The following is a 20,184-nucleotide window of genomic DNA, read 5'->3' on the forward strand; positions in this document are numbered from 1 at the left end:
TGAGTTGGCCCATGTGGAGATATCTCGAAGTAAAAGAAGTTCTGAGGCTGAAAGGGACTCTTAGGGACCTTTAGAGATAGATCAATTTTGTGGATCTTGAGTGAAGGCTATCAGAATGTTTGTGTTCCAGTTTCCATTTAAAGTTATTTTCATACAAACGTGATTTCTGAGTCTAAGTGTTTAAGGAGAGCTTGTGGGTGTTTTATGTATGTGTTTGTGTGTAGATCTCTGGAAAAGGATTAGGTATGACTTAACCTAAATGAGAGCTTAACCATATTCTTTTTACTTCCTTGTTCTTGTTGTCAAGAACTGAGTTTCCTTTTAACTGCTACCTCTCCCAAGCCCTTTTTTCCAGTCTATTCTTTTTTTTTTTTTAACATTTAAACAAGCTCCCAACAATCCAGTCCGCTAAAACGTGAATCAGAGAATTGGTGTTAAGCAGAGCTGATATTAAAATGTACCATCCTTCTCTTGGCTGGAAAGCCTTGCTTTTCAATCGTAAATTATTAATAATTCAGAGGAGTCCATGAATTAGTGTTGGGTCTTTTTTCATTTCATTCATTTTTTCATTTTTCATTTGTTGGAACTTTCATTTAGTTACCTCTCATTTTTACAAATTACTTAGTACAGCCTATATATATATATTTGTATATACTGAGTTTGTTTGTTATGGGTTTTGCAGTCTATTTACAAGAGGTATACCCTGTTCAGTTTCCTTAAGTGTATACACACACACACACACACACACCTGTATACTATCCTTAAGTATACTCAGTTCAGAGAAGGTATCTCAGGTCATGTGGTGTGTACCCAGTAATGTGAGTTTTATTCGTGAAGTCCCAACAAAAGACCTGCCAGCCTTTTTGGACACTTTCCTTGAGTAACTTGAGGGGACCTATATTTTTCTCTAACTGGGCATATTTGCAACAAGGCTGCTCTTGTCTTGAACCCTGAAAGGAAAAAGATTATCATGGATCTAGGAGATTTTAATTCTATATTAAAAGGAAATGGCCTGTGAAGAATAATTTCTTAGAAATTAGATTGAAAATTTAGGTAAACTTTAAATTACTGTCTGGAAAGTTTCAAACTTGAATTGTATCATTTCGTATAGCCAGGGGACTCCACTCCTGTCATACCGCTAACCCTTTTGTGGCTTTTTATCTGGGCAGTTGGGGTAGAGCAGACATACCAGAATGCATCTTCTGTCACTTTTTTTTTGAAGAAATGTTAGGTCATGCAAGGGCTTAGTTGGCACGATTGGTCATAGAAGAAACATGGACTGAGAGAGGATTGAGTCTTGGGAAGGAAACTTTGTTTTAGCTTGAGTTGTCTTGTCATGTTTTGACCATCCCCTTGCACACTAACAATGTCATATTTTTCTGTTTTAGGTTTTTGACAACTATGCTGTCACAGTTATGATTGGTGGGGAGCCATATACTCTTGGACTTTTTGATACTGCAGGTGAAAAATTGATGTCTTTTATAATGTTTTTGTCTGTAACTGTAACACTTGGTGGTTGTCTTTTTTCAGACATTTTGGGAAACTAGAGTATTAGCAAACCATTTCCTTTTGTTGATAGCAGGATTGAATATTATGGTGGTCAATGCTTGTCCAAGAAGCAGTCCCAGACCTGGAATGGGAAATAGGTGTCTGGAGTACCCTGACTGGATGGTGTGGAAGGAGGCCAAGTGGGATGAGAGCAGAGTCCATTAGACGGACTCTGCTATCACTCTCATATTTGAAGACTTACTTAGTCTTTAGTATATGTGTCTGTATATTATATATATAGGTAGCTTCTATATTATCATATTATAGCTTGTTTTATATTACATTTGAAAAATTTTTGGGGGCAAACCGGTGTCTAGCTCACAATGTTGATATTTGCAGTCAGCTTTTCAAATTTAAGGAATAAATTTCTTCTTTATTTACAGTTTCTCAGTGTTTTTTCCTTATTTTAACAGTAACTGCACATCTAAATCTCTGACTTGTATTATTTCTGTTATCAGTTCAGTTAGGCGAAAGTAACATTCAGAAATTTGTTTTGGTATGTAGGAATTCTAGCCTCTTGGCTTTTTATGAGTTATCCTCTCACTGCCTGCTAGATGACATATTGCTCTTACAGAGTATATCATACTGCCCACTTTCAGGAACTGTCTAGATTTAATTGGGAGGGTGAAATGGAGAGACAGTAGTAAACAGTTAAGTTTAGAGACTTTCTAATGGTGTGTTAGACCTTGAAAATTTTTATGAATTAAAAATTTGAAGAGTAATGGTATATTAGAGGAAACTTGGAAGATGGACAGAGTAAGATAATGACCTACATCTCATGGTTGGTGAAGGATTTTTTTGTTTTTGTGTGCTTTCGGAGGCAATCTGTATACAGAGAAAAGACAATTTATGGCTATCTGAGGTTGAAAATTAATTTTAAACTTCATTTTCAAATTTCAAAACTTATTTTTTATAAACCTTCATGTCTTAATCATTTTTTAAAAATCTTTTTTGAGGTACAGTACAATAGAATTCACTCATTTTAAGTGTTCAGTTTGGTTATTTTTGCTGACTATAGTTGTGGTGGTGGTGTTTTTGCTCAGTCTTGCCCGACTCTCTTGCAACCCTATGCACTGTGGCCTGCCAGCCTCCTCTGCCCATGAGATTTTTCCAGGCAAGAATACTGAAGTGGGTTGCCATTTCCTTCTCCAGAGGATTTTCCTGACCCAAGGATTGAACCTGCCCACGACTCCTGCATTGGGAGGCAGACTCCTCACTGCTGAGCCACCTGGGAAGCCCATCTAGTTGTGTAACTGCCACAATAATGAAGATATGTCATTCTAGGGTTTCCTGTGCCTTTACAGGCAGTCCCTCCCTTTGACCTGGCCCCAGGCAACTGCAGATCTGCCTTCTGTCAGTGTGGTTTCTCTTTTCTAGAATTTCATATCATTGGAACCATATGATCCGTAGCCTTTTGTGTTTTACTTCTTTCACGTAGCATAATTTTTTGGAGATTCATCTGTTATGTTTATCAATAGTTTGTTTCTTTTGTATTCAGTTTATAAATATAACAGTTTGTTTTATCCATTTATCCACCAATAACAAGTTGATGGTTTGGGTTCCGTTTTTAAGCTATGATGGATAATGGTGCTGTGAACATTTATATATATATGTCTTTGTATGGTCACAGCTTGGAAGTGAGTAAGCCTTTACATTTATTAATAGTTGCACAACTTATTACTTCTTTTTATTAAAACATCTATTTTAACAAATCATTCTCACAGTTGCCCAGGGTCCTTTGATTAATATTGGTTTATTTAACTTGGGTTGGTCAGACTTTAATCCTAGTCAGCCTCATTTACAACTGTTAAGTTTCTTCTAGCACTTTAGATTGCATGTATAAACTTAAAATACTCAGCTTTTATTTTAAGTGATTCAGTTTGCTTGACATGACAAGTGAAACATTCCCAAGTGTTTATGTATATAACTTGAATAAACCTGATAACTTATGATTTTCTGTATTTGTTTTAATTTATCTTTTAAACAGTATTATTTACAACTTTCATAAAGTTCTTAACATTTTCAACGAAAACTCAAGATCACTTACGCTGTAACACATTTTAAATTGGAACCAGAAAACTAATCTATCATGTTCTTTAACGTGGTGATTATTTTAAATATTATAGACACTGAGTGTTAAGTAAGAATAGGTTATTCCCAAATGTAATTGAAAATTAACAATAATAATGTTTGATTTATTTCATTTCTATATTAGATTCTGAATCTTTATACGGGTTGAAAGACATTTATTAAGGAAATTATTTTACTGTACTGGGCAAGTTGCAGAGTCTTCACCTCAACTGGTTAAGGTCACTGTAAGCCTAAGATATTTTTTGACAGGTGCTGGAGACCTGGGATATTTGGCATCCAGACTGAGTCTCCTGTCTTTGATACACTTAAGAGGAGACTCTGTATCCTTCTCCAGAGGCCTTAATCTCAGAATCCTGGTTGGAGTCACTCATTAACTCAGTGTTCTTTCTGCTAAAGCTTTCCTTCATGCCCAGATAGCCTCTGATTTCGTTTATTTGTTTGGTTACTTTTAACCTGTCGACTATGTTATTTTGTTTTGAATTCTTTAATTCATTTATTCTTTTTTTTTAGACTTTTTAGAATTGAAGTATAATTAATTTTTAATTATTATTGTTAATCATTGCACCCCACTCCAGTACTCTTGCCTGGAAAATCCCATGGATGGAGGAGCCTGGTAGGCTGCAGTCCATGGGGTTGCTAAGAGTCGGACACGACTGAGCGACTTCACTTTCACTTTTCACTTTCATGCATTGGAGAAGGAAATGGCAACCCACTCCAGTATTCTTGCCTGGAGGATCCCAGGGACGGGGGAGCCTGGTGGGCTCCTGTCTATGGGGTCGCACAGAGTCGGACACGACTGAAGCGACTTAGCAGCAGCAGCAGCATGTTAAGTGTCAGGTGTACTACAGAGTGATTCAGTTATTTTCATATATATATATATATATATATATATATATATTTCCTTTCAGATTCTTTCCCATTTTAAGTATTACAAGGTATTGAATATAGTTGTTTTGAATTCTTCTTATACTATTCCTATCTTTGGCTACATCTCTTACAGCTGTTTTAAAATAATACTGTTTAAGACCAGAGATAGGGCTCTTCCTCTGTCTCATAGCTTTATTTCTGCTTCGGTGGTCACAACACCAAATTCTTGTTTAATGAGTTTCCAGTTATTTTGTTCTTTCTTTTTTTTTTTTTTTTTTGCTTTTTACTCTTGTGTTTATAGTTCTATTTTAGCTTTTTTCACTTAACATATTTTATCATAGTCTGTTTTCCATATTAAATAATTCCAATTCCACCACCAATTCTTTTCTATGTCAGAATTTAAAATGTTATTCTTTATTTAGAGATACAGGTTTTTCCTCATTACAGGAAAAACAGAATATAGATAAGCAAAAGGAGAATATGAAAAACCATCTATATATGGAGACAATCACATCTTAGTGCATGTTCAAAACAGAGCTCTTCCTGTACCTTCATTGTATTTATACATAGGGAAAAGAGAAGGGTGCTCTCCCCTCTACCCCTTTCTCTGTACCTGCCTTTATCTCTTTGTAGAGAAGTGTGATGATCTCTCTCAGGGTTGTGTTTGTGTGTCACAGTCTTCTTGGTTACTCAGTAGTCTGTTGTATGGCAGCTCACACCACAGTGTAACATCTTCTGTTAACATAGGAGTCCGTTTGTAGTTTTATGTTTCCTATAGAAACACTTTAGTATTTGGATGCACATTGTCTTTTATCACTTTCTATCCTGATTTAACTTCAGGTTTATAGATAAGTTACTAGTACAAAGAACTCCTGACCAGATTCACCAGTTATTAACCTTTTGGGACATTCTCCAGCTCTGTGTGCATATTGCTTTTATTTCTAAGCCGTTAGTAGAGTAGGTTGCATACCTCATGCCCTTTTGTTTCTAATGTTTCAGTATGCAATTCTGAAGAGCAAGGGTATTCTCTTACAGTGCACTTACCAAATTTAGGAAATTTAGCATTGTGTGTGTGTATAATATTTTAAACTTTGACCTGTTGTCAACTTTCTGATTTTGTCAGTTGTCTTAATATTGTTCCTTATAGCAATTTTTCTTCTACAAGTTCTGACCTAGGGTCACACATTGCATGTAGTTGTCACTCTCTTTGGTTAATATCTTTTAGTATAGAGTCTCAGTCTTTAATACCATCGCCATTTTTTTTTTTTTTTTTTTTTAAGAAAACTGGCCATTTATTTTATGGAATGTTTCTCAGTTTGAGTTTGTCCATTTCCTCATGAGTAGATTCAAGATATGCGTATTTGGTTAGTAAACCAGGTTGGTAAGTATGTCCATCTCAGGGTATCACCATTTGGTAAAAGTAATTTTGATCACTGGATTATGGTGTTGTCCAGTTTTCCTACTATATATTTAGAATATTTCCTTTTATAATTGTCAGTTTGTGAGGAGATACTTTAAAATGGTATAAACATTCTCTTGTCTTTAGCACTCCATCTATTTCTGCTTTATTGACTATGCCAAAGCCTTTGACTGTGTGGATCACAATAAACTGTGGAAAATTCTGAAAGAGATGGGAATACAAGACCACCTGACCTGCCTCTTGAGAAACCTGTATGCAGGTCAGGAAGCAACAGTTAGAACTGGACATGGAACAACAGACTTGTTCCAAATAGGAAAAGGAGTACGTCAAGGCTGTATATTGTCACCCTGCTTATTTAACTTATATGCAGAATACAAAATGAGAAACGCTGGGCTGGAATAAGCACAAGCTGGAATCAAGATTGCCGGGAGAAATCTCAATAACCTCAGATAATGCAGATGACACCACCCTTATGGCAGAAAGTGAAGAGGAAGTAAAAAGCCTCTTGATGAAAGTGAAAGAGGAGAGTGAAAAAGTTGGCGTAAAGCTCAACATTGAGAAAACTAAGATCATGGCATCTGGTCCCATCACTTCATGGAAAATAGATGGGGAAACAGTGGAAACAGTGTCAGACTTTATTTTTTTGGGCTCCAAAATCACTGCAGATGGTGACTGCAGCCATGAAATTAAAAGACGCTTACTCCTTGGAAGGACAGTTATGACCAACCTAGATAGCTTATTCAAAAGCAGAGACATTACTTTGCCAACAAAGGTTTGTCTAGTCAAGGCTATGGTTTTTCCAGTGATCATGTATGAATGTGAGAGTTGGACTATGAAGAAGGCTGAGCGCCAAAGAATTGATGCTTTTGAACTGTGGTGTTGGAGAAGACTCTTGAGAGTCCCTTGGACTGCAAGGAGGTCCAACCAGTCCATTCTAAAGGAGATCAGCCCTGGGATTTCTTTGGAAGGAATGATGCTAAAGCTGAAACTCCAGTACTTTGGCCACCTCATGCGAAGACTTGACTCATTGGAAAAGACTGATGCTGGGAGGGATTGGGGGCAGGAGGAGAAGGGGACGACAGAGGATGAGATGGCTGGATGGCATCACCGACTCGATGGACGTGAGTCTGGGTGAACTCTGGGAGTTGGTGATGGACAGGGAGGCCTGGCGTGCTGCGATTCATGGGGTCGCAAAGAGTCGGACACGACTGAGTGACTGAACTGAACTAGATTTAATAATCACTGTTAATTTTTGCCTGAATCAATTTTTCCTACAATGTTGCAAAATGGGAATCTAAGTCCTAGATGTACTTATTGTTATAGAGCTCTGGACATAGATAAGAAAGCAGAACAGCTATAACATGGTAGCAACTTGTTTTGCACCACAATGACTTGTCCTGAACCACAATGACTTGTCTTGAATATCATTCTTCCAGCTAGGGAGGGAAACATTAGCATGTTTAATTTGGATAGTGAGTTTTTGTTGATAACTCCAAATTCAGTCCAATTCAAGCTGTTGTCTTTGCCTTCACCAATTCCATATTTTCATCTCCATGTCTTCTATAGGTAGATGCTAAGTCCCCAAAAGATGAGTAAAATGTTTTCATTTTCACTTCTGCAACACACATAAAACAATTTCAGAATTTTATACCATACCACTGTGAAAAGCAAATATGTAATAAGAGTTCAAGATTGGTTTGCAGTACCTTTTTCCTTTGGTCTAATAGCATACAAAATTCCTTGGATTTTGTCCCCCCCGCCCCCGTGTGGCTATGTTATTTGGAAGACAGTTCAGTTCACTTATGTTCACATTAAATTTGTTTCCCTCCATTCTCATTTGTTTTATTTATGTATTCTTTATTTATGCATTCTCAATTTTCAGAAGATAGCTTCATTTTTGAATTCTAATAATTGTAATTAGTCATTTCAGGCACTACCATAGCAATAAACAAGAGAAAGATTGGACTTTGATGCTAGATAGACCAGTTAGCTAGATAGTTGGGAAGTTACTTAACTATGTGGAGCTTAATTACCTTGGTGTGTAAAATGTTTAAAATATTTTCCTCAGAGGTGGTGTGAAGATTCAGTGATAGTTTAATGAATACATGTGTAAAAACTGAGGAGCTGTGCATTTATGGTTCATTGTTGTTTATCACTAAGTCCTGTATGACTCTTTGTGACCCTGTGGACTGCAGCTCGCCAGGCTTCCTGTAACTTCACTGTCTCCTGGAATTTGCTCAAATTTATGCCCAAATTTGGTGGTTCAGCCATCTCAGCCTCTGTTGCCCCTTTCTCCTCCTGCGTTCAGTCTTTCTCAGCATCAGGGTCTTTTCCAATGAATTGGTTCTTCATATCAGGTGGCCAAAGTATTGGAGCTTCAGCTTCAACATTAGTACTTCCAATGAATATTCAGGGTTGTTTTCCTTTAGGATTGACTGGTTTGATCTCCTTGTAGTCCAAGGGACATAAGAGTCTTCTCTAGCACCACAATTCAAAAGCATCAGTTCTTCTGCACTCAGCCTTCTTTATGGTTTAACTCTCACATCCCTACATGACTCACTTTACTATTAAAAAAAACCCAGCACAATGACTGGAATGTGTTTGGTGCACAGCTAATATTATTCTCTTTCTTAGCAAAAGAATAATATTCAGAACAAGCCATAGTGATGTACTTTGACCTGGTTTAGCTGTTGGTGTTCTTGATTCATGTTGTTGTACAGCAGAAGCTAACACAACATTATGAAGCAATTATATTCCAATTAAAAAAAAACTTTCATTGAGGTGTTTTCTAGTATCTGGCTGTCTTCTGTAGTTATCGATCAATTACTTTGTCAGGAATGGCAATAGTGTCCACAGAGATATTTATAGCCACTTTGGTCTCTGGTGTTACTGTAGAATCTTTCTTTGAGTCTTCAGTAAGTTCTGCATTAGCATGCAATGTTATATATAAGCTGGTAGGAATCTCAGGTTCCAGTGTCCCCATTTATTTTTGGATTTGTTTTATCTCATGATGTAAAAGTTATGAAATTATTTAGGAATAATCTCCGTAACAGGCTTCCCAGGTGGGGCACAGTGGTAAAGAATGTAATGCAGGAGATGTGGATTTGATCCCTGGGTTGGGAAGATCCCCTAGAGGAGGAAATGGCAGCCTGCTCAGAGGAGCCTAGTGGGCTCCAGTCCATAGGGTTGCAGAGAGTCGGACATGATTGAGTGACTGCACACTACACACACACACACACACGCTCCACAGCATAGATCGAGCAGGGATCACTAAATGCTGTTGAATTTTGAGAAATTGTGTGTAGAAAAAATGTTTAAGTTTTAATTTGTAGTTGTATATTCTCTGAAATGTTTGTCTTTATTTGTAATGTCTTCCTGGAATTCTCTGAAAATTGTTTTTTAGCCATATTCTTATTTTTCATACCATGAGAACATTTCAGATTTTTCATGTGGACCAGAGTCCTCAGTTCAAGCTGACTTAATTCCACTTGAATTCAAATTTTGAATATGAGATTGTGAGCAAGGAACAAAACCAGCAACCCATGAGATGTACCCTAGCTTTTTGTCAAGTGTTAAAAATTAAGTGGTAAGCTGGTGTGCTGCTAAATATAATTTTAAGACTTGTAGTCAAAACCTGTCTTATACAGTAGAGGGAAATTTTGATTATGTTGTGTACCTTAAAGGATGTTAAATGATACTGCTACCTCTATCTTGAGTGAATAATGGCTGTTTGTGACAAACTCAGAAAATAGATTTTAGCTGGATAAATTATGCTTGGATATTGAAGAGACTTGCTCATCTAAGGGATCATACTCACTCTTTTTCCTTAAATGTAGCACTTGAAGCAAATGTAGATGTAAGGTAGCCTATATTTTGTTTATTGAACAATTTTACTTTTGAATTTTTTTTCTCCTTAGCAAAGGAAAAGAAAGATTTATAGCTTTGAGGGCTTGTTATTACAAGTAAATGGACAGACCAATACCTCTTTGGGTCTTGTGTTAAAAAACAGTGACTGTTACTTGTTTTCTGCGTCCAGTCCATCTGAATTGAAGGTTGGTTGCATGTAAAACATTGGGCATTTATTTAGATGCTCCCAGTGGTGCTTTGGAGTCTCTTTTTGATGCAGGGGCTGGATGACTAAAAATGTAGCCTTTTCTAGTCTGTGTCAGCCTTAATTTTCATGAAATATATTCCATTTGAATAGGGACTAGGGCTAAGAAAAGGTGTGTGAACATCTGTACTTTTTATACAGTTTGGTTAACTGTATCATCCTCTTATTTTCTAAATTTAGTTTTTGTTTTATTGTTCTTTTGGAGCTTTGGTTGTGATGCCTCAGAGCTCCAGCTAGTGTAGAGCTCAGGCAGTTAAGATTGAGAGAATTAAAGAGTTTGGCTGATATTTTTTCCCCCCATTCTTGCCTTTTTAATCCCTTCTGTGTCTACAATTGTATTATATAGTTACACACCTTAGTGCATACCTTTGAATTGTTTTGATTCTAATCCTAGCATATTGCTCTAGTAAGTATTTAAGTTACATAGTAGCTTGCTATAGTATTTAAGTATTAGGTTAAACACTTTAGTGCATACCTTTGACTTTCTTTGATTCTAAACGTCAGTAATTGCTAGAGGTACTGAAAGTGATTTTATTGTTTTGTAATTGTTGTTTTGTAATCTTTATTTTGACTTCTTAAACCTTATTCACTTGCTTGCTGTATTCTCCTGACAATACATTTATTGTCTACTTATGTATTATTTCAGTTCAGTTCAGTCTCTCAGTCATGTCCGACTTTGTGAACCCATAGACTGCAGCATGCCAGGCTTATTACCATGTTTTGATAGCTACCCTAAATTCTTATATGCTTTCTCATTGGTGGCAAAAAAAAAAAAAAAATTTCACTGGCATAGAAAATATTTAGGGTTCCCAGGTGGCAGGACACGACTGAGCAACTGAACAACAACAACAAAATATTTAACTTCTCCTTTTTTTCCCCTAAAATATTTTTTATTGTGGTAAAATGCATATAACATAAAATTTACCATTTTAACCATTTTTAGCATCCAGTTTAGTGTCATTAAGTACTTTCCTATTCTTTTTTTGGTTTGTTTGTTTTGTGGCTGCATGATATGTGGGATCCTAGTCTCCCCTCCACTGGGATTGAACCCTTGCCCTCCACAGTGAAAGTGTGGAGACCCAACCTGGACCGCCAGGGATTCCCTTTTGTTTTTTGTTTGTGAACTGTTCTTGTTAATACATAGGATTGTTGTAGTTCAGTTTTGAAATTGGATTATTAAATCCTTCCTCTGTGACTCTTCCCTTTCCTTCACAGTTTTGGAAATGTGTATGGGTATTTTAAGATCACTTTTTATCTGGAAATAATTTCAAGCTTAAAGAACAGTTGCAGAAATAGTGCCAGCAACCCACATATATCCTTAACAAAATTTACCAGTTGTTAATGTTTTATCTGCTTTTTACCTCTTTCAACATATTTGTACATACTTTTTTTCCCCCCTGAACTGTTTGAGAGTAAGTCATCATTATCCTCGAATTAGGGCTTTCCTGGTGACTCAGATGGTAAAGAATCTGCCTGCAATGCAGGAGACCCAGAATCAGTCCCTGGGTGGGGAAGATACCCTGGAGAAAGGAATCACTACCTCTCCAGTATTCTTGCCTGGAGAACTCCATGGACAGAAGAGCTTGGTGGGCTACAGTCCATGGGGTCTCAAAGAGTTGGACACAACTGAGCGACTAACACACACAGCCTTGAATAAGTGAATTTCCTAAGGATAGAGATATTTTTGTATAATAGTAATCAACTTCAGGAAATTTAGCATTGATACTGTACTCTAACATCTATATTCCAGTTTGTCAATTGATCCAAGTCCAGTTTTTTTCTGCTTTTAGTACAGGACCATGTATTGCATTTAATTGTTATGTCTCTTTAGTTTCTTGTAATTTGGATCAGTTCTTCTGCCCCCAACCCCTTTTTTGGTGTTTCATGACATTATAATATACTACAGACCCAGGAATCCTCACCCTCCTCCCCTCATTTTGGTTTTGGTCTCTTTTCTCATGATTAGATACAAATTATGCTATTTTGGTTGGAATATTACCTTAGTGATTAGGCATATGACATTCATCTGCCACTCACTGGTGATGGTAATCTTGATCACTCAGTTAAGGTGATGTCATTTCTTCACAGTGTGGTTATATTTTTTCCCCCTTGTGATTTGTAAATAATCTTTAAGACCATATAAATATTCTCCTTTTCACCAGAGTTTCCTCCATATTAATTTAGCATTGCAGATTCTTGTTGAGTTCTTTTTTTTCTATGTGTTTTCAGCTTCAAGTACTGGTGTCTTACACGTACCCATTAACTAAACATGTGAGCCTGATTTGGTAGTCATGAGCAGTGGATTTTGTCAGCTGGGTTTTACTGAGGTTTTTGTTTGCTTAGGTCAGCAGTCCCTAGCCTTTTTGGCACCAGGGAAGATTTTTCCATGGATTGGGGGTAGGGGGGTGGTTTCAGGATAATTCAAGTGCCTTACATTTATTGTGCACTTCATTTCTAATCTAATGCTGCTGCTGATCTGACAGGAGGTTCTGGCTCATGGCTTGGAGGTTGGGGACCCCTGCCTTACACAGTTTCACTGTCATTGTTTCTTAGATCTGAGTAGACCTTATTTTTAATCATTTTTGGCAGCAGTTTGTTGAAAACTGTAAATTGATAACAAGGGAAATAATACATAACAAATTCATTGCTGTTCTAAAGCAGTGAAAACAGTTTTTCCATTTTTTTTCTTTATTGATGTATAGTTGACTCACAATATTATATTAGTTTTAGGTGTACAACGTAGTAATTTGATATTTTTATACACATCATGCAAAGTTACTAAAATGTTACTGACAATATTCCCTGTACTGAGCACTACATTCCTGTGACTTACTTATTTTATCACAGATAGTTTGTACCTCTTAACTAGAATTAGCTGAGTTGAGAGTATTGCTCAAATATTCTATTACAAAGCCATGCATTTTATTAGATAAGTTACGTTCTCATTAGTAAGTGTGCTGTTAACTACATGCTTAATTTGTTGACTGCTTGTGATTTTAATGCTATTAGGCACCAAGATTCACTTGTTGATTTCTCTGATTTTCTTCCCCTTAGGGCAAGAGGATTATGACAGATTACGACCGCTGAGTTATCCACAAACAGATGTATTTCTAGTCTGCTTTTCAGTGGTCTCTCCATCCTCATTCGAAAATGTGAAAGAAAAGGTAAGTTAGTCAGATATTCTGTCCCTGAAAAAAAGGTTATCGTAGAACTTCTGTTAACCTGTAAATAGCTTTGGAGGCTTGTAGATTAATGCAGGTGTACTTTTTTCTTTTTTTAAAATATCTTTTCTCTAGTGGGTGCCTGAGATAACTCACCACTGTCCAAAGACTCCTTTCTTGCTTGTTGGGACCCAAATTGATCTCAGAGATGACCCCTCTACTATTGAGAAGCTTGCTAAGAATAAGCAGAAGCCTATCACTCCAGAGACTGCTGAAAAACTGGCCCGTGACCTGAAGGCTGTCAAGTATGTGGAGTGCTCTGCACTCACACAGGTGAGGACTGTGCGGAGCCCCATGTCTATTAACAGTGGAACGGTTTGAGTAGCATTTAGGACACGGGTTGTTTCTACAGTGGTCTGTAGCGCTCAAGAAAGCTGCCCAGGAAGACTGTTAGAAGTCTTGTTAGAGGTCTCCGTTTTTATGAAGAAAATTATTCATCTCTAAATAAAGTGCTTGTGTTGGCGAGCTCCCTGTTTTATGTATCATTTGTAGTGGTCAGGGATTGTGTTTATTTTTTTTTATAATTAATGGTAAGGTCCAGATTAGCACATATTTATAAGAGTATGTGAATGATTCCCCTCTTCCCCCTGCCCCCAACTTAAAGTTTCATCTAAGTAAATCTCATCTTTTATCAGTACTGACAGCTGATGCTATAGTCTCCTGGGGTAATTCATCTGAAATTGGGAATTGGTCGTAATCATTGAGACTTTCAGAGAAAGCTGCCTTGGCCATTTCTCAAGTTTGCCTTTATATATAGTGTCTCTATTCCTAGATTTTGGGAGGCATTCCTTCCTTACACTGTTCACTTTTCTTTATGAATGATTTAATTGGAACTCTCTTCATAGTTTGATGGGAAAATTCAGATTCTGAGGATAACAAGCAGTGTTAAGAGTATTTTGGGTGAGAGTTACAACTGACTTGTGTGATTTCACCTTCTTTACCTTCATGGTATCGCCAACCTATTCTCCCGTTTGAGAATTGTTCTGTTGGGGGTTGGAAGGAAGGAAGGATTATGGAAATAATTAGCCCAGAACTTTTTTATTCTTTTTTTTTGACGTTTGAACAGTGAACATACGTGCCTAATTAAAATAAGGCAGGACTGAAGGGTAGAGATTTCTTACAGTTATGTGAAATTCACTTATATTTTTCACACTGCTTTTTCAGATAGGTTTTTTTTTTTTAATTAAAAAAGTCAGATTCTTGATTAAATGTATATACTAAGGTAAATGGCATATATAGTTACATATTATACATGTACTAGGTATTTAGTATGTAGGGTGTAGACATAATTTAGTAATCTCCAATTCAGCCCTGGGCTGGATATGTAAAGACAAAATTTTTGTTGGAAGCTGGATATTTCACAGGATAGCTTCAAGGCCTAATTTTATTCTTCCAAGCCCAGTTTTTCTTGGCAGTTCAGTTCTGTTGTATTGATATTGTAGATATTTAAAAGTTGAGATGATTTTATATTTTCTTACATGTACAGCAGAGATTTTAAAAAATGCTTAATTGTACAGCTGGCTGAGATTTTAAAAAATGCCTAATGGTTCTGTGTTTTGCTAGCATCCCCAGAAAAATGTGTGTGTGTACTGAAGAAGGATGTGTATGGAACATTTGAGTCAGATAACTGTTGCATATCCACATTCTCTGAATATGGGTTGCCTGTGGGGGAAATGGAGGCAAGTAAGCCGTGTGGACCCACTTTTAGGTCACTAGAGATGCTCATTTTAGAGAACTGGATGCTTCCGTGTAAGATGTTCTCTGTTATGAACAGATTTACTCAGGAAGTCCCTTTTCAGAGAACAGAAATTTGAAAGTCTTAGCAAATATATTTTTCTTATCAGATTTTGAAGTTTGGAGAAATCAAAAGAAGACAGAAAATGGGGTCCCTGGTACAGTTTGGAAGCCGAAGTTTTTAGGACTCCAGAATTTGTTCATTCCTCTAAAACTGAACTCTTTATATAATCAGATAGTGTGATTAAAGCAAAGATTAGGTTTGTCTTGTAGGGGATTAGTTGATCTTTGTTAATAAGCGGGAACATATTTGCTTCTTATTAAGGGATGCCCTAGTTTCTAATTGTTGTCCTCTTTTTTCCCCTTATAAAATTTATTTCTCCTTCATAGCTTCCCTCCTTTCTTTTATGTTTGACAACCAGAATTTGCTCCTAGATATGTAGAAAGAATTTCAGAGGAACCTTTGACTTGTTTAGCGTTTCTAGTTTGTGAAAGACACAGAAGGAAGAAAACTTTTTTTAACCTTTGTTTCTTTTCAAGCGCTTATTGTTATTTATTTTGTACCTAATGGAATATGTGGTGCCAGTCCTCTAAGATAGTAGGTGGGGGCGGTGAGCAAAGTGGGGCCCGCGGGGGCGTCTGGGGCTCGCACATTTGCTACCGGAGCTGTGCTCTGGGGCTTTGGGGGGCATGTTTACTTGGGATCCAACTGACCTAAAGGACATGTGAAACTTGTTTGGGTGGTAAATCTGTGGCTTCAGATTTAGGTTGAGTTTAGGTTGAGTCTATAGACCTGGTACCAGTACTGCTGAGTCATACTGTCACGCTGGAGTTCTGGCTGAGGTGTAAGTGTGTTTCTGCATCTTACTCCTTATAGAGCTGAGAATATTCTTTGTTTTCACTCCATGCTTTATGCTCTGATACCCCATGCGGACATTAAAAGCATTGATCTGCTTGCTAAAACTCATTCTAGGACCCCATTCTTTGTTTTCCTATTGGGTGGTGGTTACTTGCTCTAACACATTACTGAATAACTGAAGTGTATGCTGTTTCTAGAGTCTTTTCTTTCAACTTCTCCCAGTTGGTACTGCTGAACAATTAACACTTTTTCTAAATGCCTGAACCTGTTGTTCTGGAAAACTTGTTTAATCTGAAATCCTGATTAATCCTATCTAGATAGTCATTGAATCTAGAAACATGTAGCATGCTTGTTAGTCTGCTATTTGTGTCCTTCAGTTATTCAGGGGATGAATTCACAGAAGCCTGAAATTGTAATAGGTTTAGTTCCAAACTGTGTGTGCCATTCTTGTCATTAGATGTACTTGGGTATTTTACAAGTACTAATCCTAATTATTTAATGCATGTATCTTGTGTTTATATATCCATTTTATTCCTCTGGCACTGTTTTCATTAATATGTTGTAATGTTAGATTTCAAAGTGTGATTGTTCTAGAAATCAACATGGCATTGTCACAAAAATTGTTTTCTTGCTCAGTTAACCTTTTTTGAGGTAAGACGTTTGTTCAGTTATTTACTCTCTTGATAATGGACTTAAGATCCAGCTTTCTGGCAGTTACTTTTCTAAAGGTGCATTGCTTCTGTGAATTCAACCCATTTAATCCGGACTGCTGTTGTATCTGCTAGTCTTTCTAATCCTCTAACCTGGCTGCTATTCTCTCTCCTCCCCTCTGTCTTGTAGAGAGGTCTGAAGAATGTGTTTGATGAGGCTATCCTAGCTGCCCTCGAGCCTCCGGAAACTCAACCCAAAAGGAAGTGCTGTATATTCTAAACTGTTTTCTCCTTCCCCTCTTTGCTGCTGCTTCCTGTCCCACTACTGTAGAAAGATCGTTTAAAAACAAAGGAATAAAACCATCCTGTTTGAAAGCCTCTGCGTCTTTTTACTCACTACCTTAGAGCAACCTCTGTATTAGTTTTTGATCAAGAATGCAATATCTTATAGAATATTTTTTGTGATCAGTAGTCAAGTTGGACTTGTTTAACTTTCTGCTGCTTGAGTTGCCTGATGCTGAGAGCTTTTTGGTTTGGATTACTATTGCAAAAGGGAACTTGGTCTGGCATTAAGAATGTCCTCTTGGAGAAAATTAAGAGTTTTTAACACTTCTAGATCTTAGTTCTTGATGGAGAAAATAACACAAACATCGTTTTACGCTTGTGACCCATTGTTAATTGTAATTGCATGACAAAATTGATGGGGAGAGGGTGACCTGCTGGTGGAGTGTACTGGGGAAGGGAGGGTTCTTTCCTGGTTTTCCTTTGTGCAGTGAAACTTTGTGTTGCAGTTGCTGTGGCTGTCTGTGCTGTAGTGGAGAGTTTGTCAGTCTGGGTGGGAAAGATACTGATGTACCTGCTACTGCTTTATGAGATCATTTGTTACACTCTTTTAAGAATAGCATCCATTTTAACAGTTGACTGAAGGTTTGTTAATGTTGAGATGTAAAGCTGCCACCTTTATATTTTCCTGCTTCTGATTTTATTGTTGTGAGGGGAAACATACAATTGTGGTTACCTTCAAATTTTGAAATTAAAAATATACAATTGTTTGTATAAATGCCTGATGAAGCTTTTTATTCCTGTTGCACTGACTGGCTCTAGTTTCTCATATGTATAAGGTACCCACATTTCTGCTTCCTTGAACCCCCCTGGCTCTTAATTGGTGGGAAAAAGGGAGTTCAGAGTGAATACCTTTGATGCAGCCACTGTAATCGCTGTCTCCATCTTTGCCTGCGCCTTCCATGTGATAAGGATGCCTCTGCCCAGTGCCCGACCTCTCACCCCTGTTCCATATTCAGCTGTTTCATTTGAATGCAGAGCTGCTTAGTTGTTTTTATGGAAAATGTTTCAGCAGCACATTGTACAAAACTCATATTGAATGAGCAAATGACACGTGTGTTTGTTTGCTTCTTGTGACATACATTGGTCTGCAGAAAGCTTTCTCAAAGAACCACTGTCTCACTCATGAATATCTGCTCCTCTACTCCTGAATTGCTGGATCCTTCCAGTGCCCTGCCTGGACAGAACTTGGTGAAGTGAGATAATTGTGTGTAGATTCAGGGTTTTTCAGTGACTCGTTCTTTGCCAACTCTTGGGGGTTTTGAATGTTTTAAATTTGATCTTCAATTTTATTATACTGAATATCAGACTGCAAATTTTTTTCTTTCTACCCCTTTTCAGAAAGGCCTAAAGAATGTATTTGATGAAGCAATATTGGCTGCCCTGGAGCCTCCAGAACCGAAGAAGAGCCGCAGGTGTGTGCTGCTATGAACGTCTCTCCAGAGCCCTTTCTGCACAGCTGGTGTCGGCATCATACTAAAAGCAATGTTTAAATCAAACTAAAGATTAAAAATTAAAATTCGTTTTTGCAATAATGACAAATGCCCTGCACCTACCCACATGCACTTGTGTGAGACAAGGCCCATAGGTATGGCCCCCTTCCCCCTTCAATACTAGTTAATTTTGAGTAATTGTGTATTGTCAGAAAAGTGATCAGTACTAGTTTTTGTTTTGTCGTTTCAAAAAAACTATTATTATTTTTGTTTGTTTAAAAGCAAGGCATGCTTGTGATGACTCTGTAACAGACTAATTTGGGCTGTTGAAGCTGTTCCCGGGTTCCACTCTGGCGAGTAATCTGGGATATCTAGTGTTTTTTTTTTCCTTTCTTTTTTTTTTTTTCGTTTGGGCGGGGGAGTGTGTGTGGGATTTGTTTATATTTAGTCTTTTTTTTTTTAAATCCATTAACCATTGGACAGCCCTTAGGGGAGGAGGACGGATTGATTCCATGTTCCACTTCCTAGATCTAGTTTAGAGAACATGTTCCCCACCTGGTGCTCTTAGGAAGGAGTATAGTAAACGCCTCATTTAATAATATACTCCTTTTTGAAAGTTGCCTTTTCTCTCCACCCTTGAGTAGGTCCAGTATTTGATGAAACTCATGAAAGTGGGTGGAACCTGTCTCGCCCCTCCTCTTTTCTAGGATGCACTATATATGTGACTGTGACTCTCAAGGAAATTTGTTTGCCATTTGCTGATTTTTTTTTTTGAAGTTAATTTCTAACTTCTTTCACTGATAAATGAAGAAAAGTATTGCACCTTTTGAAATACACCAAATGGATTGAGTACATAATTAAAAAAATTTTTTTTTCCCCTGTCAGTCATTGTCTTAATATGCTTAGGATAGACATGCAGCTTAATAGTGTATGATATGGTGTTCCTAGAACACAGCTGAAGACCTGGTATATAGAGGAAATCCAAGGGGTGGTGCTAGAAGACAGATGCCTGTGGGATGATTCACATCCTCTTCCAAGTCTGAGGATGGAGACCTGCTTCATTAAGAAGCTGAGGGTGGGGTGGGGGTGGGGAGAACCTTTAACAACATGGGGACCAGTCAGGGGAATCCCCTTGTTTCTGTTTTGCATACAAGGAACCCTAGAGCAGCCAGGTGAGGCTCTCTAGTTCAGTAAAAATCCTAGGGAGAGTCTTATGAAGACTCTTCGTAAGTGTTAATAAGGATTTTATCAGCTTATTTTGGTTGCAGTTTTCAAGTTTTAAAAATGTTAGGTTATCTTCCCCACCTTCCCCAAATCCTAATTCTTGTAGATTTCATTAGTGTTGAACCAATGCTTTCTCATGTCTCAATTCTTTGTATATGCATTCTTTTCAGATGTATTAAACAAACAAAAAAACCCTTCACAAGTCAGCCTGGGGGTTGTTATTTTCCCTCCGCCTCTTAATCTTTAGACATTTAGGAGTGGGAACTTGACTCTCATTGACATCAATTTCTAACAGATTTCAGGATAAAAATTTAGAACATAAAGATTTAATGTACTTTGTTTTTTGGAATTCAGGTTGAGATATTTTTTCCTCTCGTCATATTCAGGTTTCTGTCTTCTCCCCTAAGTTTGACAGGTAGCCTACAAACTCCTTTTCTTTAGTATCAAGTGGGTTCCATAGAGAAGTGCTCTGGCAGCTCACTGCTCATGTTGTTGAAATGACAGCGTACCTCCAATCCATGGATTAGTGGGAAAGCAGCCATTTTTTCTCCCAAGTTTTCTGTATCAGTGGTTTTCAAACTTTGCTGCTTTGTAGAGTGCAGCTTGAGCAGGGGATTATTTAGAAGCTTTCTAGGTACTTCCATTACGCAGCCAAGTTTGAGAACCACTGCTCTGAAGGTGTTA

At 37.4% G+C, this 20,184-nt stretch overlaps 1 protein-coding gene across 1 annotated transcript in view; it reads left to right on the forward strand.

Annotated features, from left to right (window-relative positions):
• CDC42 (cell division cycle 42) overlaps nt 1-19,706 on the forward strand; it is a 54,285-nt gene extending 34,579 nt beyond the window's left edge. Inside the window, exons 3-6 of the mRNA XM_005905185.2 lie at nt 1,389-1,461; nt 13,092-13,201; nt 13,334-13,531; nt 18,185-19,706. Coding sequence (XP_005905247.1) covers nt 1,389-1,461; nt 13,092-13,201; nt 13,334-13,531; nt 18,185-18,274 — 471 coding nt within the window. The 3' untranslated portion in view covers nt 18,275-19,706. The remainder of the gene's footprint in view (nt 1-1,388; nt 1,462-13,091; nt 13,202-13,333; nt 13,532-18,184) is intronic.
• The last annotated feature ends 478 nt before the right edge of the window (nt 19,707-20,184 follow it).

Source organism: Bos mutus, chromosome 2 (genome assembly GCF_027580195.1).
Source record: "Bos mutus isolate GX-2022 chromosome 2, NWIPB_WYAK_1.1, whole genome shotgun sequence".
In the NCBI taxonomy this organism is placed as follows: Eukaryota; Metazoa; Chordata; class Mammalia; order Artiodactyla; family Bovidae; genus Bos; species Bos mutus.